The 26,404-nt window shown below is 41.2% G+C and overlaps 1 protein-coding gene across 8 annotated transcripts in view; it reads right to left on the bottom strand.

The window, feature by feature from the left end:
• Nucleotides 1–26,404, bottom strand: part of TNK2 (tyrosine kinase non receptor 2) — a 205,011-nt gene that overhangs the window by 85,738 nt on the left and 92,869 nt on the right. For 4 of the 8 annotated variants that reach the window (XM_063442829.1, XM_063442833.1, XM_063442830.1 and 1 more), the window contains one exon: nucleotides 2,093–2,270. In XM_063442829.1, the coding sequence (XP_063298899.1) occupies nucleotides 2,093–2,270 (178 nt within the window). Of the gene's footprint in view, nucleotides 1–2,067; nucleotides 2,271–16,242; nucleotides 17,748–26,404 lie in introns of those variants that run through there. The other 4 variants (XM_063442831.1, XM_063442835.1, XM_063442828.1 and 1 more) reach the window with 3 other exon arrangements.

Genomic DNA, 26,404 nt, shown 5'->3' with positions numbered 1-26,404 from the left:
TGTAACCAGTATATGACATTCTAGATGCTGTGGACTTGGCCAGTGAATATGTGTAATCCACAATAGCTGAGATGCTAGATGATGTCCAACCCAATGCACATGCATGGCTCAAAAACACACAAAGATAGTCACATGATAATTGGAAAGTGTAAGAGAATATTAATGTATGCAATTACAAATGACAGAAAAACCCAAAGGTAGAATGTGTCTTAACTACTTAAAGGACCCAACGTTAAAGTTACCATACTAGGGGAACTTTAAGCTGTGACAGATTCTGTAAGAATTAAAGGTATTGCAAGAGCTTTTATGTTAAAATAGTTTAACCCTTTTGGCCAAAAGGATGTAATATTGCACTAAAAGGGACCCCTGTTATATCATTGTAAGTCCACGCTTTAAACGGAGGGGGAGGGAGAGTGGTGTGTGTCATTTTTTTCATTTTGGATTATATATATATATATATATATATATATATATATATACACACACACACACACACACACAATACACACAATACACATGGTCCAGCGCACTCACCTATCCACTAAACAGCAACTTCAATGTTGACAGATTTTATTAGTTTTTTTTTTTTTTTTTTTAAATACCTAATCTAGGCAAAAATAATGGGGGTTTAGTTACATTATATGATCATACATTGCATAAGCCTGCCACAACGTCAATGTACCCCATCTTTGGCAGGTCCTACTCTCACAGTCTAATGTCTGCTCTTATGAGATTAACCCACTTACTTGGGGAAAAAATTCCATCTTTGGCTTTTTTCATGTTGTATTTTATATATATATATATATGCATCTCCTTCCAGCAATGTATTAATAAAATTCCAAAATTAAATAAACGTTTCGACCCTCCTTGGTCTTTATCAAGATTTTGATAAAGTCCCAGGAGGGTCGAAACATTGATGTAACTGTAATTGCAATGTAAAATCCTTGCAAAGGTTTACATGGGGGGTATTGCTGTATCAATAAGATGTAGCTGAGCACATTTTGTCTCTGCAGCAGCAAATATCAGGTTTTGGAAATACATACGTTTGACATTAAAGGAAAAAACCCAAACTGCGCTCGCGGTTATTCAGCAAATTTAAAGTGTATTTCAAATGCAAAGCAAAAACAATTGGAAGCATAGCTGACTTGGAGAATGTTTCCAGCTCGGCTATTTTAGCCTTCAATTTCCCATTCACTTGGAATCCCTATTATAACAGTGAATATTCTTGATTATTTTACAAGAAAATTTAGCAGATTGTGGTGGTAAAATGACCAAGTGAAAATTGTCAGAATACAGCAAGATAAATACCTTAAGATACGCACTTTAAAAAAAATATATATACTTTGGCCATTTTGATTTCTGTGACTGCCATTAAATTAAGAGCAAAAATACTTTTTACTTTTTTTTTTTAAGTCATCTAATTTGTGAACATATAACACTGCTATTGATTTGAGATATCTAACTGATGAAACAAACTGAAATGCTACACAAGTAAGTTAATTTAGGTTGAAGTATCTTTCCTACACTAGCTGAGTAATATACATAAGATTATAAGCAAATCTGTTAAAAAAAAAAAAAAAAAATTGGGGAATTTTTTTTATGTTACATTTTAATGTATAATATATAAGGCATCACATGAAAGCCCTGTCCATCTTTAAAAAAAAATAATAAGGACGGGCGCATTAAATATAAAAAAAAAAAAAGGGAATTGTGGTTCGATATAAACACATCCAAAATAACAAAATAAGATCTGGTCCTCTGGGCCAGTTAACTATAAACATGATGGTCCCCAAGGGGTTTAAAGGTGTATATAAAGCTATGTAATGCATGTATAGTGATTTAAAACACTACTGTTTTGAAACAATACAATATCAACACCAGCAACTAATTAAAAAAATGAAATGATAATTTCCCTTTAAGAGTATGTGCAAAATCCTTCTGGCCATTTAATTTCCAATAATACAAAATGTAGGGGAATGCACCTGATTAAATAACAAAAATTGGATTTACAACTTGAAGGGATGGACAGCCTAGATAAGCTGGGTGCAAGTCATGTGCTGTGAGTACTTTTTAAAGTCTTTGTTCTGCTCACCGGGCCGGCCCATGCCAATCTTCTCCAGGTCTTCATTCTTGACGTAATCAAAGTGGGAGAGCCGTGTAATATTGAGGTCATCTCGGATGCGTAGGAAATACTGCTGTAACTGCACCTCGCTCAGGAGCTCCAGAAGCCATTCTGAGCCCTCATCTGAATGCATACTATTACCTAACCTCTGTAGAAAGAAGAAAAGACTGATATTAGTGAAAAGATGATACATGCAGGAAACAGATGCCACCACAAAAGTTCTGTACAGGTCTTACACAGGCTTGTGCTATAACTATATTTCCTGTGCTAAATACTCACCCCCTGTCATAAGAACCTTCACCTGGAGCGTGTAGGATGTTGTGACAGAGGTAAATTACTACGCTAATAGACTGTTTAAACAGGGAGTCAAAGTTTTCCAGCCTATGGAAAGCATACAAAGGAATGAGCTGTGTTTATCATGAGAGCCTTATTGTCACATCGTAAGGAATCTGAAGCCTGTGTGAATTTTCACACCACAATGAAAGATGAAATTGCTAAGGAATGGAAAGTAACTTGCAGTACCACTGGTAGACGGCAACACTCAATTACATTCAAGAAAACAGCAATCACGGGAAACCAAGTACGTACTTTCGAGGAGCATATATGAAAGGAACCCCCTGAGATAAATATAACTGTGAATAATTTTAAAACATTTCCCTAGTTTAATTCAGCAGCACATATTAACAACCTTTAACTTGACAGTAGAATTTAACTAAATAATACATTTTGGTGTATCTCTTTAGCCACGAAAATGTCATGTAAAACTAAAAACTGTTCAGTTCCCCTTCTCCCATTTGCAAACTGGGATACTAAAACATAAATCACTAGTGTGGACATTAATTAAATTGTGGACATTAATTAAAGGACCACTACAGGAACCCAGACCACTTCAGCTCAATGAGCTGAGTATTATGAGTTATGTTTCACTGAGGGAAAATCCAGCCTCTAGTGGTTGTCACACTGACACCCGCTAGAGGAGCTTCCGCGATTCTCACTGTGAAAATCACAGTGAGAAGACGCTGGACGTACATAGGAAAGCATTGAGAAATGCTTTCCTATGGGTGGTTTGAATGCGCGTCCAGCTCTTGCCGCGCATGCGCATTCGGCGCTGATGTCGGCAGGAGGAGGAGAGTTCCATAGCGCCGGTGAAAGGTCATTGGCTGAAAGGGTTTTAACCCCTTCAGCCCAGAGGGAGTGGGACCCTGAGGGTGGGGGGGACCTAAAGCCCCTATAGTGCCAGGAAAACGAGTTTGTTTTCCTGGCATTATAGTGGTCCTTTAACCCCTTAACGACCGAGGACGGTTCAGGACCGTCATCTGCATTTTTGCGTTGCCGACCGATGACGGTCCTGAACCGTCCTAACGGTCAGATGTACTTACCTGATCGCCGTCGTTCCCCCGGCGGCGATCGGCGTTGGTCCCGGTGTGGGGAGACTGCCTGCAGCCCAGACAGTCTCCCCATGGCAGATTAGGACCCCTGTGGCCATGTGATCGCTCAACAGAGCGACCACATGGTCACAATAGGTGTCCATGTGTCTGCCTGCAGGGGGACTGTCTGTGCTGACAGGCAGTCTCCCTGCAACTGTAAAATCAGAAGAAAAAAAATAAAGGTTAAAGTTAATAAATACAAATAATAATTATATATGTGTATATATATATGATATATAGACGTATATTATATATATATAATATACGTCTATATATCATATATATATATAATGTCATACTAAGTGTATTTTTATATTAATATGTACATATATTAATATAAAAATACAGTCATAATTAAATTACACACGTATATATATATATATAATATATATAATAACTATATATATTGTATATATATGTTATTATAAAATACTAATAATAAGTAATTTAAATTAAATAAAAAAAAATTAAAAATAATAATAAAAATTAAAAAAAATACATATCTATATGCAATTTTATTCTAACTGTATTTTGAGATTAAAATATATATATTTATATCAAAATACACTTAGAATGAAATTGTATATATATCTATGTATATATAAATAAATAAATATAAAACGAAATATACATATGTCCATATACAAAATTCCATAAATAATTATATAAATATACACATAGACTTCAAATATATAAATATGCATATATATTTAAATTCTACGTGCATATTTATGTAATATTTTTACATAATTAAGTAATTTTATTAATTGCAATTTGAGGGACCTGCCTGCCAACCCAGGCCGAAATTCCAGAGAATTTAATTTGCTAGCACTGTATTTTACCCTGTAACTTTCTATGACACCCTAAAACCTGTACATGGGGGGTACCGTTTTACTCGGGAGACTTCACTGAACACAAATATTAGTGATTCAAAACAGCAAAACCTATCACAGCGATGATATTGTCAGTGATAGTGACTTTGTTTCGCATTTTTCACACACAAACAGCACTTTTACTGATGATATAATTGTTGTGATATGTTTTCCTGTTTTGAAACACTAATATTTGTGTTCAAGAAAGTCTCCCGAGTATAACAGTACCCCCCATGTACAGATTTTATAGCGTTTTTGAAAGTTACAGGGTCAAATATATGGGTCAAATATTTTTACATTGAAAATGGCCAGGTTGGTTATGTTGCCTTTGAGAGCGTATGGTAGCCCAGGAATGAGAATTACCCCCATGATGGCATACCATTTGCAAAAGAAGACAACAAAAGGTATTGCAAATGGGGTATGCCCAGTCTTTTTTAGTAGCCACTTAGTCACAAACACTGGCCAAAATTAGCGTTCAATTTAGTTTTTTTTGTTTTTTCACACAGAAAACAAATATGAACGCTAACTTTGGCCAGTGTTTGCGACTAGGTGGCTACTAAAAAAGACTGGACATCCCCTATATTGAATACCCTGGTTTGTCTACTTTAAAAAAAATATGTACATGTGGGGTGTTATTGAGAGACTTTTGGCAGATAATAGTGTTACAATGTCACTATTGATAAATTTGAAATAATATGTTTTGACATCGCAATATCCTACTTGTACCTATAACCCTATAACTTGCAAAAAAAAGCAAAAAATCATGTAAACACTGGGTATTTTAAAACTCAGGACAATATTTGTAATCTATTTAGCAGTTTTTTTTATTCGCTTTTGTAGATGAGTAAAAGATTTTTCAAGTAAAAGTAAAAAAAACATGTATTTTTTTAAATTTTTCATCATATTTGTTTGTTTTTTAAAATTAAATTACATGAGATTATATAAATAATGGTATGTAAAGAAAGCCTTTTTTGTCCTGAAAAAAAAATATATATAATTTGTATAGGAACAGTAAATGAGAGAGCAGAAAATTACAGCTAAACACAAACACCACAAAAGTGTAAAAAGAGGCCTGGTCGCAAATGTACAACATCGCAAAAACAGTCCAGTCCTTAAGGGGTTAAAGAGATAATAGGGCCAAACACAAACAGATTTAATATGAAACTAGACCAGGGATAGGCAATCTTCGTCACTCCAGATGTTGTGGACTACACCCCCCATAATGCTCGTACACCCATAATGCTGGAAAAGCATCATGGAGGTGTAGTCCAAAACATCTGGAATGCCAAAGGTTGTCTATAGACAATGATTGGATTTATAACGTGAGGGGATGGACAGGTTAGATGAGCTGGGTGCATCTCTTTAGCTGCTTGAATTCTCACACCAATATGTAAGAATTAGGAGACTTTGATTTATAAACTGGCTTTCTCACTCGTCCTGCTGATATTCTGTGTATTCCTCATTCTCTAGGTAGCCTGAGGGTTCTGCAGAGTATTTTAGCTGTTCTTAGAACTGCACTATTATGGATAGAACCCTTTATATCCATATATATTACAGTTGTGGTATCTTTAGTATATGTTGAAACTGCACGTTTGATTCCTAGCAAGGTAAACGCAAACTTTGATCCAATCAAAATTTGTATCATACCACACAATGTACCTGTGAAATCTAGAATATCTTTTCTGATTAAATAATCTAATTTGATTTTATTCAAACTTGTACAAATGCTGTTTTATATATGGTAAACATCATCCTTTTCAATACTATGAGAAAACCATGAAAAATGGAAGTATGTCAAAGCTGTAGGCATCAAAACAAAGTTACTTGAACCCCTTCAGGACCGGACTCTTTGGCCATGTTGTACGTTGAGGACCAGAGCTGTTTAGCACTTTTGTGGTGTTTGTGTTTAGCTGTAATTTTCATCTCCCTCATTTACTGTTCCCATACAAGTTATATATTGTTTTTTTCAGGACAAAAGGGATTTCTTTACATACCATTATTTGTATCATGTCATAAAATTTGCTTTAAAAAAAAAAAAATTATGGTAAAAAATTGAAAAACAAAAAAAGAGGGAGCTTATAGTATCCCTTTAATATTTCAATATGTTACCAAGGTGCCCCAAGTCAAAACAAAGTTCTAGGTTGTATATCTTTACAGCGCTGCGGCATGTACTGGAGCTATAGTACCTAACCTATTAAACTTTGTCACTCTTAGACTTTAAGCAGAAGTAGGGCACACTTCTTTGAAATTTACACCATTGAATAAAACATTGAAAATCACCTACAACTTGTGTCACCTACAATTGACACTAAAAAATCACCTACAACTTTATGAGCTGTTCAGTTCTTTTAAATTGATATTAAAGGTTTTGTTAATGACCATCACAATCCAGTTCAGACAAGGCAAAGTTATCATTGCAAATTAAGCTTTGTGTCTCCTCTTCTCTATGTGCTTTGTCTATGCTAACCGATAGGGGCATCAAGTTGTAGATAAACAGCTGTGGATTTCCATGTTTTATTATATTTTTCACACGTCACAAATCCAGATTTGTCAATTTTAGAGATAAGTAAGAATACTATTAAAAATCCTGGCATATGATAGTTCCCTTTAACATACTAACAATTATTTGTATTTCTATGAGGTGTCTGTTTGTTTGATTATGATGGGAGTAAAATGTTACAGAAGTACTAAGGAACAATCTCTGCCACTCCAGCTGCTTTGAGACATCTAAAAATATTACTTATCATAACAAATACAAAGCACTAACAAACATATGTGGCATTTGGGCCTAGACTGACAATTTGTGGATCTGGAGACATCCATAAACTGTTTTATTTTTCTAAATGTAATTATTTGTGTGTCTATGTAAGTGAGCATATGAGTAAGTCAGTCTGTCTGTGTTTATGCATGAATGTGTCACTGTCTGGTTGAATGAGCACAGAGGGGAAAAGATGAGGCTGTCACTTCAGCTGTTGTAGACAGAAGTATGTAAGTACCCAAAATGTTTCATATGATACAAAATATATCAACATTGATGTATGCATTATATGAGCCTATAATTCAATATTGGGATTCTGGAGGCATTCATTAACCACACTAAGTGCATTATTGGCCCTAAAATATACATATTCACTGTTATGTATTCTCTAAACCAGCATTTCCCAATTGTTGTTCCATGGAACCCCAGGGTTCCGTGAGAACAACATTGACGCTCCTCTGCAATTTGCCCATCAGGTGGCCCAATAATTTAGGACCACCCGATGGGTAAACATGGGTCCGGTCAGGTGCCACGGCCGTCCAAGACCGCGACCAGTCACTGTAGTATGGAATGCTGGGAGGAAGTGACCGCACTTCTTCTCAGACAGAGCGCGCCGGCTGGAGGGAGAGATGGAGCAGCGGGGATTGAGCAACACAGCAGCATCAGACAGCAGCACTAAAGGAAGCCACCCTGCTGCAGAAAAAAGGTAAGTGAACAGGAAGATGAATGTAAATATAAACATGTGTCTACGTGTGTGTATCTATATGTCAATGTGTATATGCCAGTGTGAGTATGTGCCACGTTGTATATCTGTATGTCAAGGTGTTCAGGGGCGGACTGACCACTCGGGCAGATCTGTCATGGACCGAGGCAGTCAGAGGCCTGGCTTCCTGAACAGTCATACTCTCGCTGGCTGGGGAGTTCAGAGATCTCTCCAGCCAGAGAGGCATAATGTAACATTATATGTTGCCCCTGAAGTGTCCCCTCACCTACTGAGACCTGGCAGCAATAGTGCTCTTACCACGTGTACATGACTGTGTATGTGTTAGTGTGTTTCTGTTTGTTAAGGTGTATGTAAATGTGTACGTATGTATGTGGCAGTACTACACAAATGTACATCCGCATTTAAAAATCCAACTATACATCCAAACACACCTCTGCATGCAAATGCAAACATTACGTACAAAACACATCTCTGTATTAAAATGCTTAAATTATATACAAATACCAACTCTAAAAAACTAAATTTGCCAAAAAAAGAAAACATTATGTTTTGCTAATTGAAAGGATTATGCTAAGGCGTGATCTTTTTGGAGCGGGGATGCGGTTAATACACTATGCAAAAGCGTTCCACGGGAAAAATTAATTGGGAACCCCTGCTCTAAACACACAGATGCACACAGAAATAACAATATGTTCAATGCATTTTTCTAGGTAAATCACATGTTGTAGCATTCTGTGGTTTAGAATGTTGTATTTCTGATTAATTAAAATACACTGTGTGACCAAACTAATTATATCCTTTTATCTGAAGCTTCTGCTACGTTTTAAATTGTATATTCCCTTCTATTGCATGTGTCAACCTTGATGGCTGTATAGGAGAACTTAACAAATCACTATAGCCTGTGAGCCAAAATTTATCTGACTCTTATGTCTGACACAAAAACGTTTTACATAGGGGGCGGAGCTAGCAGCCGAACGGAGCGGCCACACTTTTCCCAAGCTCCGAGCTACGGAACTAAAATAAAGCAATAAACTCACGGAAAAGAGCCAGGAACCGACACCAAGCTATCACATACCCACATAAGAGTGTGATGGGTCGGAAAAACAAAAAACAGAGGGCGGATAGAGGCCCCTTTTGCCATGATATCGGTGAGATGCTGCGAGGCCCTCGAAGACAAACATGGGACAAAATGGCGTCGGGAGACGAAGGTTCCTCATATTCCTCTGAAGATCTCTCTTATATCCCTGGGGTGGGGACCTCAAACGATCAGCCAATAGAGCCAAAAGTTAGACCACCGGCTGCCGGTGACCTGGTCACAGCTGCCCAACTTAAGGACATGCTATCGGAACTGAGAGCGAATATAGCGGCAGATATGGCCCATTATAAAGACGCCATAGACGGAACGGTGCAAAAAATAACCCTCCTGGAGGTAAAGACAGACACACATGACTCACGACCCACGGCTGTGGAACACGCACTGACGGAGCTTCAACAGAGGACAAAGGACAGAGCCCTGGAGGAACGCAAGAGGCGCACGAACCTGAAAGTACGGGGCATTCCGGACTCTGTGAGCTCGACAGATCTACCACACTATATAAGACGCCTGCTTAACACCCTGCTGTCACCGAAACAGGCCAAGGCAGTCAAGCCAGAGAGCATGTTCCGACTGTCGAAACCAGGTGTTCGAGGGGTCCACCCTATCACTGTACCCGGACCTCACCAGAGGCACCATCACATAGCACAAGACCCTACAGCCACTATTAAAGACTCTAAGGGCCAAGGACATTCTTTACCGTTGGGGGTTCCCGAGAGCCATTTCATTCACCTATCAGGGCGAGACATACAGGGCAACGATTCTCCAGGAGCTGGACCAACACATGCAACACCTGAGCCTGCACGGACCGGTGATATCCGCCACAACGGGTCTGGCGGGTATAAACCCCTCCACCATCCAGGAGTTCACCCCTCGCACAGCGCAACGCAAACTGCATGCCAGAGGAGAAACCTGAAAAACACAGCTCTAGTAGCTGGACTCTCTACTACATACCAGGTCCACAGACTGATTAAACTAGGTTCTGAACTCAGATCTAAGATACCGCAAAATGTTAATGTTACTACCTTTTTTGTTGTGGTTTGTCTTGATGCCCCTCACCACTATAGGTTCAACACGCCCCCCCCACCACACGTGACTTGCTATATACGGTCGTGCCCATTTCAGACCCACAATGTACCCGCAGTAATAGGGGACCAGAGCGAGAACCACGATAGAGACCCCCACCCCCTCCCCTCCCGAATCAAACGAAAAAGCCACCACACCTCCACCTTGACCCAGGAAGGGGACTTACACTATTCACACACGTAGGGACTTTGCCACACAAACCTACTGATTCACCTGAGGGAACTCACTGAGACCCCCCTACATGTGTCTCACATGTAACGTTCATGACACATCCACCCGCCAGTACAGCCTTGTGCCCCTGGAGACTCCGTTACCAGGCACCCCTATAGCCCCTATAGCCCTAAACCAAGGTCACACTAGCCATATTATACTAAAACATAAAAAAAACATGCCACTACCTAAACTGCATGCACCTGTCTGAATACGCTGTAGTGGCACCTGACGACGACGAAGCGATTGTTGATAACCCTTTGCAGTTAATGCAAACAATTTCTACCCGACTAGACATATTTGTCTGGTTTACTTATGTCTTTTTCAAAACAAAAATGTGCAAAACTTTCATGTCACGGTTTATTCTATGTTTAAATACATAAGCACGCTGTTGTGGCGTGTGACTATGCATTGTAATCACCTGCACGACAAAAATAAAGAATTTAAAAAAAACAAAACAAAAAAAAAATGTTTTACAGTGCTTGTGACTACGTGGCTACTAAAAAAGACTGGATATACCCCATTTGTAATACCTTGGGGTGTCTACTATTGCAAATGGTATGCTATCATTAGGGTAATTTTCATTCCTGGGCTACCATACGGTCTCAAAGGCAACGTAATCAATGTGAAAAAACTGAAACGCAAGCCTTATATTTGACGCTGTATCTTTTGAAAACACCGTAAAACCTGTACATGAGGGGTACTCACTGGCGCAATTGCCCCCCCGAGATTCTCCCCTGCCGGCTAATGCAGGGCTGGCATTGTCCAAGTGCCAGCCCTGCAATGTGCCTGCAGACCGGGGAAGGAGATCAGTGATCTTCCTCCCCGGTCCGCAGGCACCGTGCTGACAGCCGGCAGGGGAGGGAGGGAGAGAGGACCCGGGAGCTCTTACCTGCAGCTCCTCCGGGTCCTCCTCTCGCGAGCATGGAGCGTTGCTGCGGTTACCCTGTAGCGCGGGCTAGAGTTCACTGTAACCAGTGGACCACCAGGGATTCCCCACTGGGACCACCAGGGACTAAGAAATGTCCCTCCTCCTCCTCAGTAAAGGTAAGAAGGGAGGGGGGACATCGATTATTTATTTGATTAAATAAAATAATAAAAAATTAAAAGCATCCTTACCCTCCTTCCCCCCCCATACACACACTGCCCCCCATACACATACTACACACACTGCCCCACAAACACAGCCCCCATACACACACTACACTCTGCCCCCATACACACACTGCCCCCTCATACACACACTTCACACACTGCCCCCCATACACACACTGCCCCCCAAACACACACTGCAACTCTCTCACACAGCCCCACACATACACTGTCCCCTAACACACACACACTGCAATCCTGACATACACTGCTGCCCTCACGCACTCGCACACACACTTCACCGCTCACACACACACACACACACTGCACCTTTCACACACACTTCACCCCTAACACATACCACTGCTCCTATGCCCTATATCCCAGCAGACCCCAGGTAAGTTGTCAAACTGTTCTTAAACGGTTTGACTACTTACTCTGGGATGGGATCCTGGCACTACGGGCGCCATAACTACTACACTGAGCTGTAGTGGTTATTGTGCCTGGATTATTTCTTTAAATAATCTACAAGTGCCCCTCCCGAGATCAGGCTCTGGATCCGCCACTGGGGGTACTGTTATACTCGGGAGACTTCGCTGAACACAAATATTAACAGCTAAAACAGTAAAAAGTATCACAGCAATAATATCATCAGTGTAATTGCTGTTTGTGTGTGAAAAATGCAAAAAACTTAACTTTTACTGGCGATATCATCGTTGTAATACATTTTACTGTTTTGAAACACTAATATTTGTGTTCAGCAAAGTCTCCAGAGTAAAACAGTACCCCTCATGTACAGGTTTTATGATGTCTTGGAAAGTTATAGGGTTAAATATAGTGCTAGCAAATTAAATGCCCTATACTCTTAGCATTGGTTGTCAGGCAGGTCTCGCAAATTGTAATTAATAAAATGACCTAATTATGTAAAAATATTACATAAATATAGACGTAGAATTAATATATGTAGAATTATATGTATATGTATGCATATATATATATATATAATTTTTTTATTATTTGTATTAATATATAGTGATATATACGTATATACTTATGTATATAGATATATATATATTATTTCATTCTATGTGTATTTTTATATCAATATATATATATATATATATATTTTATTTAATTTTTAACTGTTTTAAACTTTTATTTTACATTTTACAGCCAGCAGGGGGACTGCCTGTCATTCCAGGCAGTCCCCCTGCTGGTAATGCTGTGGACGGCTATGCTGTCCATGTGATTGTGAGGTCCTCGCAAGGACTTCGCGATCACATGGCCCAGGAGGGCCGGATCGGAAGCAGGGGGACTCCCTGGGATGCCAGGTGAGTCCCCCCACCGCGATCGCCGGCATGGGATCGCCGGCAACCGGGTAAGTGAATAGGACGACGGGGACGTTCTATGTTGCCCACCGTCGTTTAGGACCGGGTCCCCAAATATGGCATAGAACGCCCACCATCATTAAGGGGTTAATATCCGAAAACATTTAATGGCTGGTGTTATTAAAGGAACACTATAGGAAAGCATTGGATTGGCTAAGATTGCCAAGAAGGCAGATCAGGGGCAAAGCCAGCACAAGCCAAACACAGACCTGGCCACTAGAAGTATCCCTAGGCTGTAATGTAAACACTGCCTTTTCTCTGAAAAAAAACGTGTTTACTGCAAAAAGCCTGCAGGGACTGATTATACTCACCAAAACAAATACAATAAGCCGTAGTTGTTCTGGTGACTATAGTGTCCCTTTAACAAAGGCCGCACAAGCCATTAGTCAGGGAACTCAAATCAGGTTTCTATGCAAAGGTTTAGTGTGAATCCATGGTAATGTACAGTCTGCAAAAGGCACACATATCTGCTGATTTGAACCCAAACCATTTGAAATTTCAACATCTGGTGAGCCATATTTGATTGCAACACAATTTAATTTCAAACTTATTAAAATCCTGAGTAAACAAATAAACAGTAAGAACTGGTTACAATTATTCTTTTCTAACACTGTTCGGAGAAAAAAAAAGCAAAAGGAGCATACAATTGGAGGCATATGTGAATGTGGAGCAGGAGGCTTTGCAGTGACTGGCCTAAGCCAAGGAAATATCATGACAGCATACAAAATAATTGACTGCGGGGGGAAAAAAAATAAGGCCTGCTAAGATTGAAAAAGTGAGAGTCAGTTTTGTGAAAATATTATAATTATGTCCAAATGCAAGAATGTTAAAAGATCATGGTAGGGGTTACAGTGCAAAGAGACTTTGGGCACAGTTCCCATTACTTTGGTTCAAACTGTTTTCAACCAGCTTAGGAAACATTAAGTGCATAAAGCCCAGCCCAACTGATGCAGTTCATCGAATCATGAATTGGACTTTCACATTGGGCTGTCCAGGTTTGGTTAGTATGTTTCTATGTAATGATTGGCTAACAATAGCTAGGGGCATCTCAACACTCTATATAACCACTACAATGACCTGCAATGGGTATGATGCTTAGAGTGCCCTCTCAATCAAATACTTACTATAAGGATCTTTTTATCAATAGCTTCCTCATGAAGTATTACCAAATCGAAAGTAAAATGCATTGCATGCAAAGGGTAAAACACAACACAGAAAACTAGACTGTTCCAAACCTAGAGTACAGATTAGTACAAAAGCAATAAAAAAAGGTAAATTGCATCTGCACATGAACTAGTAAACCTCAGACTTATGCTTAGTACTCTCTCGCAAGGCATTTTTAGTAAAGTGCTGCTGGTGTCACTCCCGACATAAAGCTACATACTGATACAAAACACTTGCTTTTAAATCATTTATTTAAAACTGTACTAGGCTTATCACCTGATCACCATTCCAAAAAACTCGCACGTGTACCACGTGTTTATTAATCTTCATGCACTTCAGGGCATTGATTCATTTTCTAGCCACATTTTAATTATATTTATCACATTACGGGAATAATATTAAGCTCTCATGGGATTGCTATGAAATGTGAAATCAATTCATAATCAATAACACTCTGAATGCCAACTACTCAAGGTTTTTTGGCAGTGTGTGTGATGATCAAAGCAGCAGAATATCGGTTCTTCAAAATGCTGTATGGAACATGGTTTGGAATGAATGCAGGAGCAGGCTCTTTTTGTATTGCAGTTTGTTTTGTTACAAGACATAATGAGAATTTCTGGCACTATCTATGGAGCTGACAGACTCATGAGAAAGTACTGCTTGAATATAAGGACGATTACAATCAACGCAAACACCTGCTGTTAACAGAACCCAAGCATGATTAATCTTCCATTAATCCTATATCGCAATTTTTACAGCTTATGGACACATCCACCCCATTGGAAGTACCATGAAAAATTTAAAATTTGAATGAAAACTTTTTCATTTTTAATTTAGCTCGGGAAACAAGGAAGCTTACAATCTGGGTTACCCCATGAAGGGCTTAATGGAGAAATATCACTTCCCAGGATTTTAATATGTTTACTTATCCCTGTATTTTTTAAATATGTATTTGTGAGGTGTGAAAAGTAAGATTAAAGGACCACTAAAGTCACCCAGACCACTTCAGCTCAATGAAGTGGTCTGGGTGCCAGGTCCCCCAGGTTTTAACCCTTCAGATGTAAACATAGCAGTTTCAGGGACGGGACACCCTAAGGATTATATAGTGTCAGGAAAACGAGTTTGTTTTCCTGACACTATAGTGGTCCTTTAAAGGAGCACTATAGGGTCAGGAACACAAACATGTATTCCTGACACTATAGGGTTAAAACCATCATCTAGCCACCCTGGTCCCCTCATGCCTCTCTAAATATATCAAATCTTACTTCTATTCAAGTCTGGAGCTACATGGTTTGTGCCTGTTTTCTTTAGACCTGCCCACTGCCTGCTGACATCAGCAAAAGTGGTAGCCTGATCCAATCACAATGCTTCCCCATAGGATTGGCTGAGACTGACAAAGAGGCAGATCAGGGGCAGAGCCAGCACAATTCAAACACAGCCCTGGCCAATCAGCATCTCCTCATAGAGATGAATTGAATCAATTAATCTTTATGAGGAAAGTTCAGTGACTGCATGCAGAGGGAGGAGATACTGAATGTTTGGATGCATTTTAGGCAGCCATGACCCAGGAAGGATCTCTAACAGCCATCTAACGAGTGGCCAGTGAAGTTATCACTAGGCTGTAATGTAAACACTGCATTTTCTCTGAAAAGACAGTGTTTACCGCAAAAAGCCTGAAGGTAATGATTCTACTCACCAGAACAAATTTAATAAGCTGTAGTTGTTTTCGTGACTATAGTGTCCCTTTAATTGTAGAAACCCACACCTCTTTATCTTGCAGCTTGGTGCCTCCATTTTAGCTACTTGTAAATCATTGTTTACACAGAAAACAATGTTTCTATTTCTCCTCTTCATTTGCAATGCTTGCCCTGGCCCTTTTTTTTTTTTTTTTTTTTAAATGAAGCAGTTCATGAAGTTATAGGTGATTTTCAATGATTTATTCAATGGTGTACTTTTCAGAAGTTACAGTTTTCTTTTGAGGACAAAGTAACAGTATGCATTTCTGGAAAACCCAGCAAAATACAGAAAATCAGTTCCTTTTTTTTTTTTTTTAAATGCTTTGATTATTCACTTGAGAATCTGATATCTGTTTTAAAAATGTCAACTGTCTCATATAGTGTGAGTCTGGAATGTTTAAGAAACTCAGACTAGAATTTTGAATCTCTGTCACTTTGCAAACAACAGTCTCATGGCTATACCAAACATCTGTATTACCATTTAAAAGAATATGTACTCTGAATGAACATATTAATATATACAAACATGTATTGACTCTTTAGCATAGGGAATCGCATATTTGTACTTACTTTATAAATCTTAAAATGAGAGAGAAAAGGAAGAGAGTTCTTCCAAGCTTGGAACCGTTTCATCGTGGCCACAAGTCAATCCACAAAAGCAGAAGTAAAAATCAAACAAACTCAAAAGGGGTGACTGCTCTGCCAAAATGTAGAGGGTGTCTGGGTATTCAAACTGGTACAGAGAGGTGCTGGGGTGACTGTATTCCTGTAAATGACCTACCATAACTTCCTCAGCTGCTTCTTGAAATGAGATGCTATTTTGACAGAATAAAACATCTTAACGAGAAAAGAGATACAAGTACCATAGGAGAAGACAGGCAAGGTCTGTGTTCCTTAGTTACTTGGAGGTAAATATATAGCCAGTTATATTTTAAGGATCCCAATCTTAACGCCTTTGTAATTCTGGAAGCACAAGAAACAAAGCAGCTATTTCAAGTGTTTTAGTACAATCAAAACACAATGTAAAATATCAAAATTCAAGAATAAAAAAAAAAGTATTCCGTGTTCCAGCAAGAACAGAAAAAAAAGCTTGAAAATAAAAAAAATTCTAGAAAATCAGACAAATGTTTTCTGAGAGAAGGAAGGTGGGATGATTCTTAGGTCGTCCTGGGAATGATTAGACTTGAACCAAATTACTCAGAAAACACACTGACGTTTTTTTTTCTTCATCTTGAAGGCCGAGTTGTTGTTTTTTGTTTGGATCTTTCAAAGCATCTAGACTAAACTAATGAATGAAAGATTCCAAACGTAGTACAAACAAGTATTACAAATATTAGTATATCAAAAAATACAGTTGATTGTATCCATACTGAGATGACAGGATTATTGTCTAGTGAATAACTGCAGTCGTGAACCAGGGTATAAAAGTCAATAAAATAAATAAATAATCAAAAGCACATAACAACTAAAGATCCCTGAATTTTTCTGTAATTACAGCATGCAAAATCAGAAATTAGTGTCCATATGTTCCATAGTCAGTGTGCCTTTCCAGCATTTATTTCAGCACAGTAGAAGTTAGCGATGTGTACAATACAATCATTTTTCTGCTGTATCCATTTCGGGATGGTTCGTCCATGGCATTCTGTAAGCCCAATATTTCTTCTAAGTGTGATGTGACATCCAGGGCCAGCAGGGCAAATAAATGACAACAAAGTCAGAATTGCAAAAGGGTGGCCTAGTGTAACAGAACCCTGCCTTGTGTGTGGCAGACCTTGTCCTTGTTCACTTGTACAGCTCTGGAAGCAGGAAAGAGACTTACAAACTACATCCAGGGCTGTGGATTTAAAAACACAGAAACTGTAGGATGTGATGGGCTCACTCTTCAGAATCCATTCTCTAAGGGATAAAATCCACCAAGAAATCAACAGCAGCAGCAGCATGAAAATAGTGAAATTCCTGTGTTTGTCTTTCTCATCAAAAGCTGTGTATCCCAGCCGTCTCTGTGCCTCTGACAGCACACTAGGAAATATGTTGTTTAGGGGGTGTTGCCTCTGGTCCCAGCTCATTCCTAGAAGCACAGTCCTCTTGGTTTGTGAGTCTGCCCAGCTAAAAACAGACACTCTATGGTGTTCACATGGCTAACTGTTTGAATCAGAGCCAAAGGGTCAGATTTAACTGCAGGATGGAGAGTTAATTTCCTGTGGAAGCCTCCACTGGGATTTAAAACAGTCCCTCTCTCTCATCTGTCAACATCCCCTTAACCCCTCCAATGCCAAAAATAGTAAGCCACCCTGCACTGCACAGCGAAGCTTAACAACGAGCATTAATAAATTCCTGGAGACAAATAAAATTATTCTGCAAAAATATATTGCTTCACCTAGTTAGCAAAGAATTTGTTTAAAACATGAAATAAAATCTAATTATCTACTGGTCAAGTATAAGCATGCATCTGGATTATTTGAAGAGCAACATGCAAGTTAAAAAAAACTGTTATTTTCTAATTTATCAACAATCTAACACAGGATCTCTGTTGTACAATAAAAGTAATAGAGTCAAGACATTGTCACAGCCTGGGAAAGCAGTAAAAACAGACACAGATTAATATTGTACATCTGCAGGATGTACATATAATGCAATTGTTAAGAACAGTGTCCCTACCAGAATACAGGGTTCACCTATATATATATATATATATATATATATATATATATATATATATATATATTGGTGATGCAGGCATCTCCTCCTTCTCAGCTGATCTTGGGAGATGTTGATACTCCTCTTAGCGCACTTTAAGGTTATTCACTACAGTGATAATTGCTGTAAAATTTACCTGAATTCAAAGTGAATGTCAAATTTTAAAGTTTACTCCAAGCACCATAACCACTTCAGTGATTTGAAGTGGTTACTGTGCTTGGAGTCAGTATGCGCAACATTGCACTATTAAAACGCTGCATATACATATATATTAAATCACGCTTTGCTGTCGGAGGTGTAATTCCACTTCTGGAATAGTCATTATAGAGTCATTAGTAAACTTGGAACAAGGGTTCTGGGCTGGCTAATGTCAATTATGTGCATATTAGACATCTATCTTTAGCACACACCATGCTACTGACAGGGGACCAATAATGACATGGCTTCCCCCACTCCGTCTCGCTAAGTCCTCTTCTCAGTCTGTCCTTAGAATTCATGGAAATTTTCACTTAAAGGGTTACTCCAATCATCATAACCACTACAGCTTGCTGATCCCAGAACCGTGGCCGTCGCCATTTATTGCCTTACAGCGTCAGCTGACCCCTCTCAGCCAATGACCAAATTCTGTGCAATTCAATGACGCTTCCAAAGCTGGAGTAACATCTCCAGCAGCAGAGGGGTTAAACTCTGTATGTTCAGCATTTAAAAGCGAAACACATCACATACAGACTCCAGGCACAATGACCATTTCAAATCACTGAAGTGGGCATGGTGCTTGGAGCAATCATTTAAGTAAATACCCATGTTTGTGCTGGCTGGTGATGCTAGATGTTTGAAAATGGGTGCATGCATCATACTGGTTAGGGCCAACTTTAACTATTATTGGAGTTGGGAGCTGAGTGCAGTGATACACAAAACTGGAGTGGGTTCCTGCCGTAGGACTTTTCTAAAGAGTTAGTGAAGCCCCCTCACATATCCATTTGGTTTGTCCAATCAGGGAAGAGCTAAAACCAGTCAGGGATAATAATGAAGACCTATCATAATCAATGGGGAAGTTACTAGAGTAGAATTAAAGGAACACTATGAGGTCAGGAATACAAATGTGTATTCCTTACTCTATAGTATTAAAAACCCATTTTAGTTCCCCAGACCTGCTTACCCCCTTTAACCCCTTAAGGACCAAACTTCTGGAATAAAAGGGAATCATGACATGTCACACATGTCATGTGTCCTTAATAGGTTAAAAAAGAATGAAAACGGGGGCGGGAAATACTCGCTGACTTGAAGCCTGAAAAGATGCCGGGGTACGCTACCCAAGCCGGGGGCACCCTGGCGAATCGCCCGATACTAGTCACACGAGTCCCCCACAGGCATCAACGTGAAGCGGTTCACGGTGGCCTGCAGTGGCAGGGGCAGAGGGAAGGCAGCCGCTCTCCTCGCCTCCACGCCCGGGGCGCCGAGCCACTGATCGCCCGCTCCCCTCCCCCCCCCCCTAGGACCGGCGGGGGTGATCCCGGTCCAACCCTGTCAGACAGCATGGCAACAGCAGACGCAGACGAAGGAGCCCCACAAGCAACTCCTGGCCGCACAGGTTCACAAAATGGCGGACGCCACGTGCGACCACAATGGCGGCAGAGAGGGGACCGATCTCCAGACCCAGACAAGGCTGGATGCCATCTTGGACGCCTTTTGGGCGAAAATAGCGTATAGAGAGCAACAGGGCAACACACCAGCGACCATACCAAACAAGAAATCCACACGTATTAGCCACAACGATCTCGCCGATGGAAGAAGGGGGATCCACAGACTAAGGGCACCGGCTCCCTTCACAGACCAGAGCCAAAGAAACAATGACCTGCCGCAGCGAGGCCTGCAGAGAAACCCAAAGTAGTGCCGGGGAAGGGTAAGCAGAGGCAGGTGACGCGAATACAATCACCTCGTCCACAGCCCGCTCGCCCTTCAAAGCGCAACCTGCACAGGAGGCATAAGAGGCAGAGGGACCCACAGCCTCATAAAGCTAGTGTCCAACGGTCTGCAGCGACACAAGCGCCGGAGGGCTTTAAGGGATAATCCAGACGTGGACCCCTTGCTCACGGTGCCTAGGGAGATATCAGCTATGCCTCACTGATGATGCCTAACAAGGCTGAAACGATCGTCTGGGGTTGCTGTGTCTCTCGTGCAGAGAGAACTTGCTGGCATTTCGGATCTGGACTGCCCGTATGGGTGGGACCAGTCTGATATGTTTCAGAGAAGTTCTCTCTGTAATGGCACAAGATGAGCAAAAAACAGCTTGAGAACTGAGCGGTGACCGACCGAAGGGCAGGCTATTTCAGTTGCTGCCCGTTCTCAGTATTCTCTTGCGACCCATTTTTTACTCTCCACAAGTTTAAGGGATAATCCAGACGTGGACCCCTTGCTCACGGTGCCTAGTGAGATATCAGCTATGCCTCACTGATGATGCCTAACAAGGCTGAAACGATCGTCTGGGGTTGCTGTGTCTCTCGTGCAGAGAGAACTTGCTGGCATTTCGGATCTGGACTGCCCGTATGGGTGGGACCAGTCTGATATGTTTCAGAGAAGTTCTCTCTGTAATGGCACAAGATGAGCAAAAAACAGCTTGAGAACTGAGCGGTGACCGACCGAAGGGCAGGCTATTTCAGTTGCTGCCCGTTCTCAGTATTCTCTTGCGACCCATTTTTTACTCTCCACAAGTTTAAGGGATAATCCAGACGTGGACCCCTTGCTCACGGTGCCTAGGGAGATATCAGCTATGCCTCACTGATGATGCCTAACAAGGCTGAAACGATCGTCTGGGGTTGCTGTGTCTCTCGTGCAGAGAGAACTTGCTGGCATTTCGGATCTGGACTGCCCGTATGGGTGGGACCAGTCTGATATGTTTCAGAGAAGTTCTCTCTGTAATGGCACAAGATGAGCAAAAAACAGCTTGAGAACTGAGCGGTGACCGACCGAAGGGCAGGCTATTTCAGTTGCTGCCCGTTCTCAGTATTCTCTTGCGACCCATTTTTTACTAAGCGCCGGAGGGGTACACATGCTGGCCGCTGGCAACACACCGCCTCCGTAACCCTTCTAAACCACCCCGCAGCTGCTTATCAAAAGGGAGCTCCGGAGGGGGCCAACGCACTGCACACCACCGACAGAGTCACATGACACCAGGGCCGGACTGGCCCACCGGGATACCGGGAAATTTCCCGGTGGGCCGTCGGCAACTGGGGCCGGGGTGACCTGCGGCCGCAGGGAGAACTTGAAAGGCGGCCGCAGGGGAAGCTTTTCATGAGGCCGGGAGCAGGCTCTTCTGGGGGAGCAGGATGTTCTGTCTCTGCTCCCCCTCCCTCGCGCACAGCTTAATGAGACCAGAGCCGGAATATGACGTCATATTCCGGCCCCGGTCTTTCTAGCGCGCGAGGGAGGGGGAGCAGAGACAGAACAGCCTGCTCCCCCAGAAGAGCCTGCTCCCGGCCTCATGAAAAGCTTCCCCTGCGGCCGCCTTTCAAGTTCTTCCTGCAGCCGCCAGCACAGCTACCAGTCTGCCCACCCACAGGCAGTGGCGTACTACTTCAATAAAATGTAAGTAGTCATTTTATGTGATGGGGCTAAATTAATTAAAGGCGGGGTGGATAATGGATTAATTAAAGAATTAAAGGGGAGGGAGGTTTAATTAAGGGGGGGGGTGTATTAATTAAGGGGGGGTGTATTAATTAAGGGGGGAGTGAGTATTAATTAAGGGGGGTGTATTAATTAAGGAGGGTGTATTAATTAAGGGGGGAGTGAGTATTAATTAAGGGGGTGTATTAATTAAGGGGGGTGTATTAATTAAGGGGGGAGTGAGTATTAATTAATGGGGTGTATTAATTAAGGGGGGTGTATTAATTAAGGGGGGTGTATTAATTAAGGGGGTGTATTAATTAACGGGGGTGTATTTATTAAGGGGGTGTATTTATTAACGGGGTGTATTTATTAAGGGGGTGTATTAATTAAGGGGGGTGTATTGATTAATTAAGGCGGGAGTGAGTATTAATTAAGGGGGGTGTGGATTAATTAAGGGGGTTGTATTAAGGGGGTGTATTAATTAAGGGGGTGTGGATTAATTAAGGGGGGTGTATTAATTAAGGGGGGAGTGAGTATTAATTAAGTGTGGTGTATTAAGGGGGAGTGAGGATTAATTAAGGGGTGAGTGGATTAATTAAATGGGATGTATTAATTAAGGGGGGTGTATTAATGGGGGTGTGGGTTAATTAAGGGGGGTCTATTAATTAAGGGGGGTGTATTAAGGGGGAGTGAGGATTAATTAAGGGGTGAGTGGATTAATTAAGGGGTGAGTGGATTAATTAAGGGGGATGTATTAATTAAGGGGGTGTGGATTAATTAAGGGGGGTGTATTAAGGGGGAGTGAGGATTAATTAAGGGGGTGTAATAATTAAGGGGTGTGTGGATTAATTAAGGGGGGTGTGTTAATTAAGGGGTGTGTTGATTAATTAAGGGGGTGTATTAATTAAGGGGGAGTGAGGATTAATTAAGGGGGGTGTATTAATTAAGGGGGGGTGAGGATTTATTAAGGGTGTTGTATTAATTAAGGGGTGTGTGGATTAATTAAAGGGGGCTGTGGATTAAAGAATTAAAGGGGGAGGTTTACATAATGGGGGTGCAGGGTTTTTTTGATTAAGGGGGTTGCAGTATTCTATTTATTAAGGGAGGATGTGCACTGCAGATTTTTGCTTTTTTGTTAAGGGGGTGTGCAGGGTTTTTATAAGGGGGTGTGCAGGTTTTTTGTTATTAAGAGGGGTTGTGCACGTTTTTGTTTTTTATTAAGGGGGTGTGCAGGGTTTTTTATTAAGGGTGTGTGCAGGATTTTTATGTGTAGGGAGTGAATGAAATTTATGCGATCGGGGTGCAGGGTTTTTATGTGTAGGGAGTGTCTGAAATTTATGTGATCGGGGTGCAGGGTTTTTATATGAAGGGCGAGACAAGGGGCTTTGTAGAAAGGGGCAGGGCAGGAGTTTTCTAGAAGGTTCTCACCAGCCCCTTTCTACAAAAGCACTGGTCTTCCCCCGTCTACAAAACTGGCGCATTTTACAAATTTTACAAGCAGTTTACAAATTTGTGCAATAAATATTATTGAAAACATTGAAAAAATATGTGGGTGTTTTCTTACATTTTTATTATGGGGGAGGGGGGTTGCCACACTCAGGGTCCGCCCCGGGTGCCAAATGCTCTAGGTACGCCCCTGCCCACAGGTACTAAAAAATATGTATGTCAGTGGAAGTGTGTGTGTGTGTCATGCTGTGTGTGTTTGTGTCTGTCTGTCATGGTGTGTGTATGTGTCTGTGTCATGCTGTGTGTGTGTGTGTCTGTATCATGCTGTGTGTGTGTGTGTGTCTGTCTGTCTGTGTCATGCTGTGTGTGTCTGCGTCATGCTGTGTGTGTGTGTCTGCGTCATGCTGTGTGTGTGTGTCTGCGTCATGCTGTGTGTGTGTGTCTGTGTCATGCTGTGTGTGTCTGCGTCATGCTGTGTGTGTGTGTCTGTGTCATGCTGTGTGTGTCTGTATCATGCTGTGTTTATGTCTGTGTCATGCTGTGTATCTGTCTGTGTCATGCGGTGTGTGTGTGTCTGTATCATGCTGTGTGTCTGTCTGTGTCATGCTGTGTCTGTCATGGTGTGTGTGTGTGTCTGTCATGGTGTGTGTGTGTGTCTGTCATGGTGTGTGTGTGTCTGTCTGTGTCATGCTGTGTGTGTGTCTGTGTCATGCGGTGTGTCTGTGTGTCTGTCTGTGTCATGCGGTGTGTGTGTGTGTCTGTGTCATGCTGTGTATCTGTCTGTGTCATGCAGTGTGTGTGTGTCTGTGTCATGCTGTGTGTCTGTCTGTGTCATGCAGTGTGTGTGTGTCTGTCTGTGTCATGCTGTGTGTGTGTGTCTGTCTGTGTCATGCTGTGTGTCTGTCTGTGTCATGCTGTGTCTGTCTGTGTCATGCTGTGTGCCTGTCTGTGTCATGCTGTGTGCCTGTCTGTGTTACGCTGTGTGTCTGTCTGTGTTACGCTGTGTGTGTGTCTGTGTTACGCTGTGTGTATGTCTGTCTGTGTTACGCTGTGTGTGTGTGTCTGTATGTGTCATGCTGTGTGTCTGTCTGTGTCACGGTGTGTCTGTATCATGGTGTGTGTCTGTCATGGTGTGTGTGTGTGTGTGTGTCTTTGTCTGTCATGGTGTGTGTGTGTGTGTGTCAGTCGTGGTGTCTGTGTGTGTTTTTAAAAATAGTGTTTTACTCACCTTTTTTTTTTTTTTCCAACGTCGTGCTGGTCTCTGCCTCTATGACTGGGATCATCAAGCTTGATGATCTCAGCCAATCCACACTGACACAGGAAGCGCCTCTAGTGACCGTCTGAGTGTCTGTCACTAGAGGTGTCACTAGGAAGCAATGTAAACACTGCCTTTTCTCTGCAAAGTCAGTGTTTACATTCAAAAGCCTGCAGGGACAGGCTATAGACACCAGAACCACTACATTAAGCTGTGTGTGTGTGCGCCTGCTAGTGAGCTTGCTTGCATGTGTATGTGTGTGTGTGTGTGTGTGCCTGCTAGTGAGTGAGCTTGTGGTTTTTATGTCAATGAGCTTATGTATATTAGTGAAATTGTTTGTCTATGAGGCTGTGTATCAATGAGCTTGTGTGTGTCAGTGAGATTGTCTGTGTCTGCATGTGAGTATGCTTACTGTATAATTAAATGTTTTACTCTGAAAGGACCAATATATTATATTACAAAAAGCAATATATATATATATATATATATATATATTGCGACAATATATGGCGCAATGACTTATGGGGCTGGCATAGATTTTTTTTTCCAGCGCTGCTTTGTATCCCCAGTCCGGCCCTGCATGACACCCACTCAGCGCTACAAAACGCACCAAAGCCCTGACCCGGCGGCTGGACAGGACACTTACCACATCAATAGGGCACAGGAAAGCACGTACATCTGGATCAGGTGGCACCCTCTCGCGAGGACCAACCTATCGGGCCAAAAAAGGGACTATTTGCTCCAGCACAATAGAGGCGTCGGGTGAGGAGCTGTTGTAAAGAGGACTCGCTTTACTGTTGCTGAACACGGTTCTCATTCACTACATTCCTCCTCCATTTCTAGATCTGCTTTTCCCTATTTTCTGCCTCAGTGTTGCAGTCTTATGGTATACGTATTGCCTTAATAACCACAAAGTCCAACGCTCAGTTATTATGGGTTATGTGGGAGTACCCTATAACTACATTTCTACCATATGACACTCTAGCAAAACCTACATTTACACACTTAAGCATACACATATGTGCAATGTAGCTAGCTAATAGACCCTAACAGGACCCAGCACTTTAGACACACTAGCTCAGCCTGCAATCAGCCTACACCTTGATATACCTCTACTATATTTTCTCACGACAAACACAGTTCGCCTAATCATTAATTACTGTGCTACACTATAAAAAAGTGCAATACACCCATAATCTTATACATGACTAGTTGTGTTTAGCGCACACTTAGCCTGGCAGGATATACTACAGGGATTATATATTGTGCAAACTCCAAAGAAGCAAAGTGTTACTTTACCCTACTGATGTATGTTTAGTGTAATTATTTTATGTTTGACTAGCTTATGACAAAGCGTGAAAACCTACTATCCAGAAAGTTACAAGCGATGTTGTTTCGTGTTATATATTGAAATGCTTAAGCAACGAAAACCTACTATCCAGAAAGTTACAAGCGATGTTGTTTCGTGTTATGTATTGAAATGCTTAAGCAACGAAAATCTATACTGTTCATAACCTTATTTACTTAAAAAATGTGCTAGATCCACCGTCTACCCCTATGTTTAAACTGTTTACCACGCGCTAGAGGACTGCCTTTGGGGTACCTCACAAGCGACTGTTATAATCGTATGCACAACTAAAATAAAGAATATTTAAAAAAAAATGAGGCTAGCAATCCTTTAGAGATGATATGCACTGCATTGTATTACTCCCGACCTGTATGAAACTT

The sequence above is a fragment of the Pelobates fuscus genome, chromosome 2, assembly GCF_036172605.1.
Source record: "Pelobates fuscus isolate aPelFus1 chromosome 2, aPelFus1.pri, whole genome shotgun sequence".
Lineage (NCBI taxonomy): Eukaryota > Metazoa > Chordata > Amphibia > Anura > Pelobatidae > Pelobates > Pelobates fuscus.
This window is presented reverse-complemented; position numbering and strand designations above follow the sequence as displayed.